At 52.7% G+C, this 13,321-nt stretch overlaps 2 protein-coding genes across 2 annotated transcripts; one reads left to right on the top strand and one right to left on the bottom strand.

Moving 5' to 3' along the window:
* Positions 1-482: 482 nt before the first annotated feature.
* Positions 483-1,418, bottom strand: LOC309603206 (olfactory receptor 14A16-like; the record flags this gene model as incomplete). The annotated part of the gene is made up of 1 exon (XM_082338108.1): positions 483-1,418. The coding sequence occupies one exon, from the start codon at positions 1,416-1,418 to the stop codon at positions 483-485; it is 936 nt and encodes a 311-aa protein (XP_082194234.1).
* Positions 1,419-11,563: 10,145 nt separating this feature from the next.
* Positions 11,564-12,598, top strand: LOC309603207 (olfactory receptor 14A16-like; the record flags this gene model as incomplete). The annotated part of the gene is made up of 1 exon (XM_082338109.1): positions 11,564-12,598. The coding sequence occupies one exon, from the start codon at positions 11,564-11,566 to the stop codon at positions 12,596-12,598; it is 1,035 nt and encodes a 344-aa protein (XP_082194235.1).
* Between the last annotated feature and the right edge of the window lie 723 nt (positions 12,599-13,321).

The raw sequence follows: 13,321 nt of genomic DNA on the forward strand, positions 1-13,321 counted from the left end.
GCCCCAGTGACAGTGCAGCCTGCCCAAGTTGGTGCATGGAGAAATCAGTCTCTCTGCCATTTATCCCCCCCTGGAAGCACGGAGTTGCTCCTTTGCTCTTCCATAGGGATGTCCCTGCACCCAGAGTGCCTTATCCCAGGGAACTGTGCCCATGGAGGACCCAAGCACAGCAGCATGAGCTCGTGGGAGTCATCTCTTCAGCCTCTTCCTGACCTCAGGTTTGGAAGAAGAGCCCAACCTCCAGACATCTGCACTGAGGAAATTCCCTTTTATTACAGAGATGTGACACAGGAGGCCACCTGTACAGTTGTGCCAGATGCATGTACAAAGGCCTCTAGGTCAGACAGACTGGTGTCTTGTCTCCGGAGAAGTGGAGTGGCTGCAGACTTTCTTGGACAAACATGGTTATCACAGATAAAATGCCCAAAGCACAGGAGGATCCTGATATGAATTGGAAATCTCTTGTGAAGAGACATGGGTAGCTATTGCTGCTGCAAGACTACTGATTGAATCATCTTCTTCAGTGCATCCTTGAGCTCCTGGTTCCTCATGCTGTAGATGAGGGGGTTCACTGCTGGAGGCACCACTGAGTAGACAACAGCAACCACCACATCCAGGAATGGGGAGGAGGTGGCAAGGGGCTTTAGGTAGGCAAAAATGCTACTGCTGAGAAACAGGGAGACCACGGCCAGGTGAGGGAGGCACGTGGAAAAGGCTTTGTGCCGTCCCTGCTCAGAGGGGATCCTCAGCACGGCCCTGAAGATCTGCACATAGGACACCACAAGGAAAACAAAACACCCAAATCCAAAACAGGCACTAACCACAAGAAGCCCCACTTCCCTGAGGTAGGTATCTGAGCAGGAGAGCTTGAGGATGTGGGGGATTTCACAGAAGAACTGGTCCAGGACATTGCCTTGGCAGAGTGACAGTGAGAACGTATTGGCAGTGTGCAGCACAGCACTGAGAAACCCAGTGCCCCAGGCAGCTGCTGCCATGTGGACACAAGCTCTGCTGCCCAGGAGGGTCCCGTAGTGCAGGGGTTTGCAGATGACCACATAGCGGTCATAGGCCATGACAGTGAGAAGAAAATACTCTGTTCCAAGCAAGAAGGAAAACAGAAAGAGTTGTGCAGCACATCCCAAGTAGGAGATGGCCCTGGTGTCCCACAGGGGATTGGCCATGGACTTGGGGAGAGTGGTGGAGATGGAGGCCAGGTCGAGGAGGGAGAGGTTGAGGAGGAAGAAGTACATGGGGGTGTGGAGGCGGTGGTCGCAGGCTACGGTAGTGATGATGAGGCCATTGCCCAGGAGGGCAGCCAGGTAGATGGCCAGGATGAGCCAGAAGTGCAAGAGCTGCAGCTCCCGTGTGTCTGCCAATGCCAGGAGGAGGAACTGGGTGATGGAGCTGGCGTTGGACATTTGGTCCCTCTGGGCATGGGGCATTGTTCAAGAGGAAAAAGACAGAGAGTAGTTAGGGGATTCTTCTCTGAGCAAAATCAAAGCCATTTATCCTAGACCCTTCTCTGTTACACAAACACAGTTTTCATTTTCTAGGAGACCTTTCTTCAGCTCTGTGGCTGGACCTCTGGCTGGTGCTGGCCAAGAGTGCTGTGATGAGCAGGGCCGCTGCCTGCTGGCTGGTGAGGAGTCAGCTCTGCTCTGCACCAGTGGGTTCATGGGAACAGTGAGGGCAGGAGCCAGTCCTGGTGTTTGGCTTTGTCCAATGAAACCGCTCCGAATGCAGAACTTGTCAGCACCTGCCCTCTCAGTGCTAAAGAACCAAGATGGCAGAAGGCAGTTTGAGAGGTTTGGGTGTCTTGACAGCTCCCCGTATCTCACCTGGGGATTGTCCTTGGATGTCAGAAACCCTCAGCATTTCTGCAGCACTCAGGGAGAACAGAGGGAGTCCTGCATGGCAAGAAGGTTGCCTGTGGCTTAGTGCAGAGTGAGGGGAGCTGGTCTGTCCCTCCGTGTTTTTCCCAGCTGCCCTGGGCTTGAACCTTTCAGAGACAAAGGGCCATCGCATGCCCATGTTATCCTGAAAAGCCACCAGACACTGCTGAGAGCAGAGGGATCCAGTGCAGACCACAAAATGTCTCACTCGTTCTCAAGGTCTCATCACCCCACTTTTAGCCAAGGACACACATGCCTCATTGCACCAACCCAACAGCATTTCCTCAGCTGGAGAGTCTCTGCGTTCTCCATGGGGTTTTCCGATAAAACAGAGGTGCTATGGGGCAGGTTTGCCTCCTGCAGGGCAGCTGACAGCTTGGAAGGCCACTCTGAGGAGACAGCCGAGTGTCCTAATGATGGCATCATTGTAAGGGAAAACCAGCTCATTCCCCAGCCCCACAGACTGCATTGCCACAACCCCACAGGTGAGAGGAAAGCTGGGACACTTGTTCCCATGGACACACCGGCATGGGATGACACACAAGATCAGCGTGTGACTCTGCGGCTGAAACTCCCATCCCCCAGGAGCCTGACAGCAAGAACGAAATAAAATAACAATTACACAGGCAAGTGGAGAAACGAGGACAAATACAGTGAGGGTCTGGCTGAGAGAGGCAAGGGGAGAGGCAGCCGGGCACTCAGGACAGTGGTACCCTTACTCAGATGGGCCGGGCAGCTGCTCTCAGCCCCTCTGCTCTGCAGAGGGAAATGGGCACATGGCTGAGAGAGGCACCACGGCCCTGCTGGAGCTCTGGCTGCAGAGGAGGTGCTTTACGCCCTGAGGGCAGGGGCTTTGCTGGGTGGCAGATGAGGCAAGGGGGCTTGCTCAGAGGAAGGGGTCTGAATTGGAGGGGATGCTACGGAGTTTTCTGAATTCTCCCTCCCACAACATTTTAGCTTTTCATTTCCTCTCCTTCCCTGGTCATTCTCCTGCTGCCGGGAGATTTTCCTCCGGGAAGGTGTTGCCCTGTGCCAGGTCTTTCCCTGTCAGGGCTCAGAGACCCCATGCCAGCATTTGTGCACGCACCTTGGCCCTACAGAAACCTGCCTGTCTGCAGGGATCTCACTGGGCGCATGTTCCTGTTTGCAGGTGGAAAAGGACAGGTCAGAACAACCCTGATGGGTCCAGCAAAGGTGATGCTGGTGCTGTCTATAGGCAGAGGAGTGGCTGAAGGCACTTTATCAGGCTTCTGTCAGGCTTACTGATCCATCAAAGTTACAGCTCAGGAGTCTCAGTGACTTGTTCAAGCAAGAGAGCTCCTTTTGCATTTCTCTCCCCATATTCCCCAAGAGTAGGAAACTGAAAACACAGACGCAGAAAAGCTCCTTATCTTTATAGTAATCCCTGCCTTGAGCTTCCCCTTGAAAAGTGCCCTAGGAAATGTCCTGGGGTCATCTGGAGCTGTGAGCAGCCCTGACCCACGCAGCACCCCCTTGACAGCAGAAGGTCCTTCTCCTGCAGGAGTTGCTTCTTCCACCCACAGCTTCTCCCCGCACTGCTGTTGGGAGCTCCGCAGGCAGGCTGAGGGCTGACACTGGCAGGAGACAAAGTCCCTGCCGCGGCACACAGCCCCCTTGGTTGCAGGGACCCTGCTCTGAAGGACGGCCCTGGGCACCCCTGGCTGCACACCCACCTTCACACCCTCCAGCCATCCGCGGGTGAATGCAGCCGTCATGCCCTGTCCCTCTGACCGTGCAGCAGGGAAGCCCTGCAACAAAGCACATCCTTTTTCTCTACACTGGAGAAACTGTGAGAGTCCTCCTGGCAGATCCCATAGGCTGTGGGATGTGCCAGCTTTAGGAGATCATTCCAGGAACCACAGAAGCATTGCCCTGCAGCCAGAGACTTACCGTGTCAAGGGCTGTGAAGATTTTTCTCCAAGTGGGCTCTCCTCTGTCCTCCCACCCCACACTGCCTTTAACCTCTCTCACTTCCCTCGTCTCCCCTCAGTGCCTGCAGGCAGTGCCCTCAGCCCTGCTGCGCTTTGCAGAGGAGCTGCTCCTGGGCACAGCTGTCTCTCTGCAGGGCTGCCCACTTGCCAGCAGCTCCCTCCATCCCAGGAGCCCAGCCCAGCTCAGCAGCAGAGGCCCAGCCCAAGGCAGCACTTTCTCTGCCCCTCTGGGCTCCCTCCAGGTGTCCCTGGGGCTCCAGGGGAACCTGCTGTGAAACAGGCTGGAGCAATCACTCATGTTCCCTCCCTCAGCTGGGGAGAGACACTTCTTTCCAGAAGTGTAACTTCTCCTCTCAGAGTCAGTGTTACATCTAAATATCACCTTTTTTGGTGTTATTATTAGACAGGATACCCAGGCAGGGACAGGCAGGGATCTCCTTTACCCCTGCTGAGGGAAGGGATTCAGCTGAGTCAATGGAGGCATCTTGTCCTGCATTTCTATTCCTAGCATTTGAAGGAGATTCAGCTCCCTCCCATGCCTGCCACAAACCTCCAGGAGGTGGGATTCCTCTTGCCTCTGTTCAGGTGTGCACAAAATAGGCACCTGCATGTGAGCTTCACTTCTCAGCTCCTGTGCTGATCAATGGCAATGGAAGGCAGGAGTGAGGTGTTCAGATGCAAAACCCTGGTGACATCAGAGGTGCCAGAGGTGGTGCAAGATAGATGCAGGTAACTGCAAGCTCTGATGCAGCAGTTCATAGAGACAGGGCAACATCTCAGGGATCATCTATGGGCCTGGTGGGAAATTCCTTTGACCAAGTGAAATGACAGCTGGTGCCCAAATACAGACCCAAAGAACCTGTTCCTACTCATTAGCTTCATGGCAGTTTTTAGAGGTATTCCTAGGAAGGATTGCAGTCGTGTACCATAGGGAGAGCTAGGTCTCTCTCTTTTCCATCAGCTGGATTTACTAGATCTCCACTGACTATAATGGCCTTTGTCCCACATTCATCCCCACATTGCCTAACAGAATTCAGGGAATCTACTCACTTTCATGTTCAAATCCAGGCCCGCAGAGCTCCATGAGGTGCCGGGCTGGCAGGGACCACACAGGACCTCCAGGAAAGCAATTCCCATTCAGGGCGGGTGTCACAGCTGCCCCAGGCGTGAAGGCCAGGCTGCACGTGCAGCGCAGCACAGCTTGATATACAATGGTCTTCTGGTCAGGATCAGCCAGATCCTGCACTCCACCCTGGTGCCACAGCTGAGCTGCTGCAGCACAAACGTGCACAGCCAGGAGGAGATGGATCGCAGGCAGGAGGAGCTGGAGCTCCATGGCTTGTCACACAACTGTGACGTTTTTTGATTAAATGAGATGTGCTAGGACAGCTTGCTCCCATGGGGTTCTGCAGTGGAGCAGCCTCTGCCGGAGAGACTGGCAGGGAGGATGAGTATGGGTGATGGCCCCTGTGTTGAGGGGATGCCCCCTGTGTTCTCTTCCTTTATCAGTGGTCTGGAGGAGGGGATCGAGTGCACCCTCAGTAAGTTTGGAGACGACACTAAGCTGGGCAGCAGTATTGATCTGCTGGAGGGTAGGAAGGCTCTGCAGAGGGATCTGGACAGGCTGGATCGATGGGCCAAGGCCAATTGTATGAGTTTCAAGGAGGCTCAGTGCCAGGCCCTGCACTTGGGTCACAACAACCCCAGGCAATGCTACAGGCTTGCAGAAGACTGGCTGGAGAGCTGCCTGGCAGAACAGGACCTAGGGGTGTCGGTTGACAGTCGGCTGAATATGAGCTAGCAAGGGCGCCCAGGTGGCCAAGAAGGCCAATAGCCTCCTGGCCTGTATCAGGAATAGTGTGGCCAGCAAGACCAGGGAGGTGATAGTGCCCCTGTACTGGGCACTGGTGAGGCTGCACCTCGAGTACTGTGTTCAGTTTTGGGCCCTTCACTACAAGAAGGACACTGAGGTGCTGGAGCGTGGCCAGAGAAGGGCAACGAGGCTGGTGAAGGGCCTAGAGAGCAAGTCTTACAAGGAGCACCTGAGGGAACTGGGGCTGTTTAGTTTGGAGAAGAGGAGGCTGAGGGGAGACCTTATTGCTCTCTACAACTACCTGAAAGGAGGTTGTAGCAAGGTGGAGGTCAATCTCTTTTCCCAGGTAAAAAGTGACAGGACAAGAGGAAATGGCCTCAAGTTGCACCAGGGGAGGTTTAGATTGGATATTAGGAAAAATTTTGTCACTGAAAGGGTTATCACGCATTGGAAGAGGCTGCCCAGGGAAGTGGTTGAGTCTCCATCCCTGGAGATATTTAAAAGACATGTGGATGTGCTGCTCAGGGACATGGTTTAGCGGTGGACTTGGCAGTGCTAGGTTAATGGTTGGACTCGATGATCTTAAAGGTCTTTTCCAACTTAAACAATTCTATGATTCTATGATTTGTTTTTAGTAATTGGTCAGGGAACATTTTGAATGCCTTTAATATGGTGCTCAGATAAACGACACTCCCTTTGTTGGAGAATGTAACCCAGATATTTTACCCTCCTCTTAGAAAAATTACATCTTAGGTGGAGAAGCCCGATGGCCCTTCTCAGCAAAGGCAAACACTGAAGTGCAGGTGTTAGCTATATAAGATTCCTTGGCTACCAATAAATCATCAACAGGTTGTATCAAAAATGGATCCATTTTTTTAAACACAGCATCCTGCAAATCTTCTAGTAAGATTTAGAAAAACAGTGGAGGACCCAGCAAAGCCCTGAGGGAGCCTTGTCCATGTGAGCTGTATCTTTCCCCAAGTAAATGTAGAGTCCGCATGAATAGGTATACTGAGTTAAGGTAGAAAAAGTTGCCCCTGTATCTATTAGACGGGGTAATTATGTTCATCAGTTGAAAGGTTTGAGACCTGACCCTCATAAGAAGAAGGGTAAAATATTTCATATTCAGAGGCTCCTGTAGTGACTGCACCATAGGTCCCTGCTAACTGCCAATGCTGGGTGAAATCGAGCTGCCCCTGTTGGACAGAGCAGGGAAAGACAGCACCACAGGATCGAGGAGGTCCTTTGGGGAGACTTTTGTCCTCTGGGGACTTTTGTCCTTTGGGGAGACTTTTGACCTCTGCCGTGCCATCCTGGCACGTGTTTAGATTGATTTTTCTCTTTCTAAGGGGTCGACGCCCCCGAGCATTCTTATTTGTTTAACGAATCGGGTGTAATATTCAGAGGAGTGTTTGATATTTCCTTGCTGACATTCTGGCACCCTAGCCCAATTTACAGTCTTTCTAATGACTCTGACAATCCCCCTCTCACTCTCTGCAGCGTCTCTCTATTGGCTGATAATCTGGGGTCCCATCCTGGGTTCTGCCCGGTGCTTCCTTGGCCCAACTGCGATTTATTTCCCAGATTTCAATTTTTTCATCCGGAGTAAAGACTGCCTCAAATAGTTGCTGCACGTTGGCCCACGTAGGGTCATCAATGCACAAGATGCTGCGTGTAGTTTGTATCACCTTGTCTGGATCATCCCACACTCTGGGCATTTGTTGTTGCCCCAAAACCAAATCAGCAGGTACAAACGGCACATGGACTGTTCCCACAGAAAGCTGGCCATGTTCCAGTCCCAGCCCTACAATTTCTTGTCAGAGAGGAGCTTGCAAACCAGTAGCAATAGCTGGAGCAGAAACCAGAGGAAAGGCAGAAAAGAGAGCAGTAGGATGGGCCGATGGAGCTGAATGTGGAATGTCCTTGATTTTCCTGTTCAGCTGGAGGTTTTTACGCTATTTCTGGCCTGAAGGGGAAACATCTCGCTGATATTTAATAATTCCGGAATGTAAAGAGCTCTTATTTTTCCTGTTTGTTCACAGATCTTTACTTATTCCCTGCTCTGGAGGGCAAAAGTTTCTTTGATACCTGTAATTCTCCCAGATATACCAATAGTCCAGTAATTATCCCAGACATACCAGTATTCCCTTTTTGTGATGGGAATTGATCCTCCAGTTGCTGGTGCAAGTAGCTCAGCTCATTATCATAAAAAGACCCAGACCGTGGCCGTGTTTGGCACGTGTCACCGTAGGCAGTCACTCCTGGCTGAATTTCCTGACACAGGGCTCGGGATTTGGCAACCCAGCCATCCCGTCAATAGATTTCCAGTGTTGCACTGTTGTCCAGGGTAATATTTTATCCTTCATGGACAGCTCTTAAGACTCTGAGAGGTAAAGTCTTTATTTCCATGTCTGGATTGTCCTTCTGGTCTTTGTGATGTGCTGGTGTCCCTTAGTTTGCTTGCTCAAGCATGACTAATCAGCGTACAAGCTGAACTGTGTATGTATATCTCTCTCTTAAGAAAGTGAATACACTTTCATACTGTAAAGACTGATTGGCAGAATAGGAAGGGAAATTTTCATAACACTCTCTAGACACACGCACAGTATGGTCCCCTCCAGGAGTTGGTCTTAGACCTTCCGTGTATCCCGGAGCTGGTCCCAGGATCCCCTCATCCCCCGCCGTTCCCCTCCACACAGACAAGCACACAGACACACAAATGGCTCTCTCCAGCAGAGAATCTCAGGACCACTGAGGCTGGAAGGCAGGCAGCCTCCACATTCTCTGTGCTTCTTCTTCATGCCTGATTTTAGTCAGGAGCTCCTTTCTCACCTGTGCCATCCTCCTGCCACCTTTACTTGACTTCCTGCATGTTGGAGTGGACCATTCTAGAGCCTGACGAGGAGATCTTTGAACATCAAACAGCTCTTTGCACCCCTCTTCTCTGCAGGACCATATCCCACAGGATTCTTCCAAGCAGGTCCCTCAGCAGACCAAAGCCTGCTCTCCTCAAGTCCCACAGGGCACCTCTCAGTCACCCTTATCAGGAAGAGGTTGTCAATGAGGTCCAAAAACCTCCTGGACGGCTTGCACCCTGCTATGTTGCTCCTTCAGCAAATATCGGGGTAGTTTAGGTCTGCCATGAGGACCAGAGCCTGCAAACGCAAGGCTTTGTCCAGGTGTCTGAAGAGGGCCTCATCTACTTCCTCTCCCTGATCAAGGGGTCTGTAACAACATTGCCCATGCTGTTCTGCCCCCTCATGCTGACCCATCAGCTCTCAGCTGACTCATCGTCTGTCCCCAGGCGGAGCTCCACGCATTCCTGCAGCTCTCTCCCATAAAGGGCAACTTCCCCTCCGGGTCCAGATCTATGGCCTTATGAGTACCAGACCCCCAAGACCCCACAGTTTCTCCAGGAGAGGGCATTTGTTGTGCCCTACAACTCCTCATGCTGTTATCTTGTGAGACACACCCTTACCAGGAGGAGCCATCTGCTCGCAAACATTAACAGCCGACCAAATGGAGCTTCAGTCCAGGCAGAATCCAGACCTTGAGAAACTCTGGGATTCAGCCATCAGATAGCTCTTATGTTTTGCAAAGAGAAGCGGCCATTTCTGTATCGGAGTGGGATAATCACCCCATACATCAGGACAGGCTAGGACCTGATGTGCTGAGGAGAAGGGCCTGGGCATTGCAAGGGATGGCAGATGAGCCAGTGGTGCATGCTCGCCATGAACAAGGCCAGCTGCATACGGGGCTGCATTAGGAGGAGTGTGGGCCACGCAGACAACTTGAGTTATCATCCCCCTCAACTCAGCACTGGTGTCACCCCACACACATGGGTGTGCCCCAGCGTGCAGCTTCCCAAATTGGAGAAGTAGGGAGGAACTGGAGAGTGTCCAGAGCAGGTCTGCCAAGGTAGGGTTTGGGACCTAGTGCACGTGACCTCTGTGGGGTGGCTGAGGGACCTGGGCTTCTTTGTCTCAGCAGCATTGTGGAGGCTGCAGGCAGCACAGGAGTAGCCTGAGAGTGCTTGAAGGGTGGTTTCAGAGATGGTGGAGCTTTTCTTCATGGAGGGAAACAGCATGAGAAAGAAATAATGCCACCAAGTGCAGCTGGGGAGGTCCAGACTGGACATGAGCAGAAAGAAATGTCATTGGAAGGGCAGTGCTGTGGTGGAACAAGTCACCCAGAGGAAGACTGGATCAGCCCAGGGCTTTGTGTTTCAAGGAACAGCCAGGGAGGAGAGAGAAAGATGCCAGTAAAGAAAGGAAGATGCTCAGCTGAGAGCAAGGCATAGTAGCAGGACGGCTCTCTACAGCCTGCAGGGAAAGAGGTGCAGGTGATGGGACACCACAGGACAGGTTATGGTGGAGATGATAAAGGGATGTAGAAAGGCGGAAAGCCCCCAACAGAGATGAGCTCTCCCTCCCCTTGGCTATGGCTGTTGTCTCTGCCACTGATGCCTGTGAGGAGGCACCTTATCCTTACAGCACAGGGGCCTCCTTGCCTCCCTGTCCTGAGAGATGAGAGGAGGAGAAATCTTCTCAGCTGACAACAGGGTAAGTCTCTGGCTGCAGGGCAATGCAGATGAGCTTCCTGGAGGTATCTTGTAAAGCTGGCATAGCTCACAGCCTATGGGATCTCTCTCCAGTACAGAGGAGGAGGATGTGCTGCGGAGCAGGAATTCCCTGCAGCACCATCAGAGGGACAGGGCAGGGTGGCTGCCTTCTCCCGGGGATGGCTGCAGGGGTGTGAAGGTGGGTGTGCAGCAATGTGTGCCCAGGGCCGTCCTTCAGAGCAGGGTCCCTGCACCCCAGGGTCTGTGTGCTGGGGCAGGGACTCTGCCAGGATCAGCACTCAGCCTGCCCGGGGAGCTCCCAACGGCGCTGCAGGGAGAAGCTGTGGGTGGAAGGAGTGACCCCCGGCAGGGCAGGGTCCTTTTGCTGTCAAGGGGGTGCTGCATGGTTAAGGCTGCTCACAGCTGCAGATCCCACCCAGGACATTGGCAGAGGCAGCATTTCAAGAGGAATGACAAGGCAGGGGCTACCTTAAAGATGAAGACCTTTCCATGGTCTGTGATCTCAGCTTTTTTTCTAACTGAAAGGGAAAAGGAGATGTCAAGTTTGGATAAGTCACTGAGACTCCTGAAGCGTTACACTGAGGGATCAGCAAATCTGCCAGAAACCTCATAAAGTGCCTTCACCCGCTCTTCTACCTATAGGCAGCACCAGCATCACCTTTGCTTGCACCATCAGGGTTTGTCTTATCCTCAGGACCTGCAAACAGGGAGATGCCTCTGGGCAGTGCTCTGCTGCCAGGAGGTGTCTTCGGGGCAGAGCTGAGCACAGAGCGGTCGGGATGGGGTCTGTGAGCACTGAAAGGGAGGAGACAGGGGGACCGAGAAACAGCTCCCAGCAGGGAGAGCTCCAGGCAGCAGAGAGCCAGGCCACCCCTCTGCATCACTCTCTCCTCATCGGCATGGGCAAAGAGGGAAGAGTTTGGAGAAATGGATTTTGAAACTGGACGCTTCCATGCTCCCAAATGTTCATTTTCTTCGTCAAGTATGTTCTTAGTGAAATCATTATCCAATGGAAAGAGGTGTAAGCACAGGGCACGTGCGTGGTGACCGGCAGGTCACTCGTGGGCAGACCAGCTCTCCCAATTCTTCACTAGGGCACAAGGAGCCCTTTTGTCCCTCGGGGCTCACCACTGTTCAGGCTGAGAGCAATGTGAAAGATGAGGATTTCTGCCCCTTCCAAGTAAGTGCCCTCACTCAGCAGCACAAACCTGAGCTCACAAAAAGGAGCTGAACAAAGTTCTCCCAAAGAAAGAGAATAATTTGGGGGGGGAATTTGTGGGAAACAGCATAGGATTGTCTCAAAGAAGTCTGCCCTAACTTGTCAATGTCTTCTCCTCTTTCAACAGTCCTCCATGCCCAGAGAGACCAAATGTCCAACAGCAGCTCCATCACCCAGTTCCTCCTCCTGGCATTCGCAGACACGCGGGAGCTGCAGCTCTTGCACTTCTGGCTCTTCCTGGCCATCTACCTGGCTGCCCTCCTGGGCAACGGCCTCATCATCACCGCCATCGCCTGTGACCACCGCCTCCACACCCCCATGTACTTCTTCCTCCTCAACCTCTCCCTCACAGACCTCGGTTCCATCTCCACAACTGTCCCCAAAGCCATGGCCAATTCCCTGTGGGACACCAGGGCCATCTCCTACTTGGGATGTGCTGCACAGGTCTTTTTTTTCTTTTTCTGTGTTACAGCAGAATTTTGTCTTCTCACCGTCATGGCCTATGACCGTTACATGGCCATCTGCAAACCCCAGCACTACGGGACCCTCCTGGGCAGCAGAGCTTGTGTCCACATGGCAGCAGCTGCCTGGGGCACTGGGTTTCTCAATGCTGTGCTGCACACTGCCAATACATTTTCCCTACCCCTCTGCCAAGGCAATGCTGTGGACCAGTTCTTCTGTGAAATCCCCCAGATCCTCAAGCTCTCCTGCTCACATGCCTACCTCAGGGAAGTGGGGCTTCTTGTGATTAGCATCTGTTTATTCTGTGTGTGTTTTGTTTTCATCGTGGTGTCTTACGTGCAGATCTTCAGCGCTGTGCTGAGGATCCCGTCTGAGCAGGGACGGCACAAAGCCTTTTCCACGTGCCTCCCTCACCTGGCTGTGGTCTCCCTGTTTGTCAGCACTGCCATGTTTGCCTACCTGAAGCCCTCCTCCATCTCCTCCCCAGCCCTGGATGTGGTGATGGCAGTGCTGTACTCAGTGGTGCCTCCAGCAGTGAACCCCCTCATCTACAGCCTGAGGAACCAGGAGCTCAAGGATTCCCTGTGGAAGCTGTTTGAATATGATCTACTTCAGATTAATAAGGTGCCCATTATCCCACTAGGGCTCCCACCGTATCCCAGGGAAAGCCAGGACTAACTTTTCTTCATATTTGTCTTTATTTTTCCTTTATGTTTGTTTGGTTGCTAGTTTTTGGGTTTTTTTGCATTTTGTTTTATACCTGTTACATTATTATTAGTGGCCTCCTACCTGTTTTTTCTTGACCCAAAGACCTCATGGACATATGGATCCAGGCTCCCTGTGCAGAGAAACTCAATAAAGAAACCATTAGAAAATGATTTGTCTCAACTCCCATCTCTTCACACCTTCTCTGGGTCTGGGGGAGCAGGCCCAGCATGCAGGAGGGCTTCAGCAGCAAATGCCCAGCTGCCCCATGGAGGAGAAGCCCCAGTTGCCCTGGGGGCTGCCTTGGTGGGCACTCCCTCTCTGCTGCCTGCAAGTCAGGGCTACTGCTTCCCCAGAGCCATGGTCATGGACAGCCATGGATGGGGTCTTTTCAGTGCTGGTGTCTCCTCACTTCCACACTGTCCTGCCGTGTCCTGTGGTTTGTACAAACCCGAAGGCCTCCTGTAACATGAGACAGTCCTGTTGTCTCTGCACTGGCATCCCTGTGGCTGTGGGCAGGAGCAGGCCATGTGAACCTCTGTGTCAGAGCTGGCCTCCCTGCTAGCACCAATGTAAGCCAATGGTCTCCTCAGGGCAGGGTCAGAAGGCTGGATGCCTCTTCCAAGGCTTGTTCCAGGAATGCACCCAAGGAGCTGCTCCCTCAAAAGGGCTTTTGTTCTTCTGGGATTGTCGTGG

Source organism: Platalea leucorodia (assembly GCF_965183815.1).
Source record: "Platalea leucorodia genome assembly, contig: HAP1_HAP1_SCAFFOLD_24, whole genome shotgun sequence".
Taxonomy (NCBI): Eukaryota; Metazoa; Chordata; class Aves; order Pelecaniformes; family Threskiornithidae; genus Platalea; species Platalea leucorodia.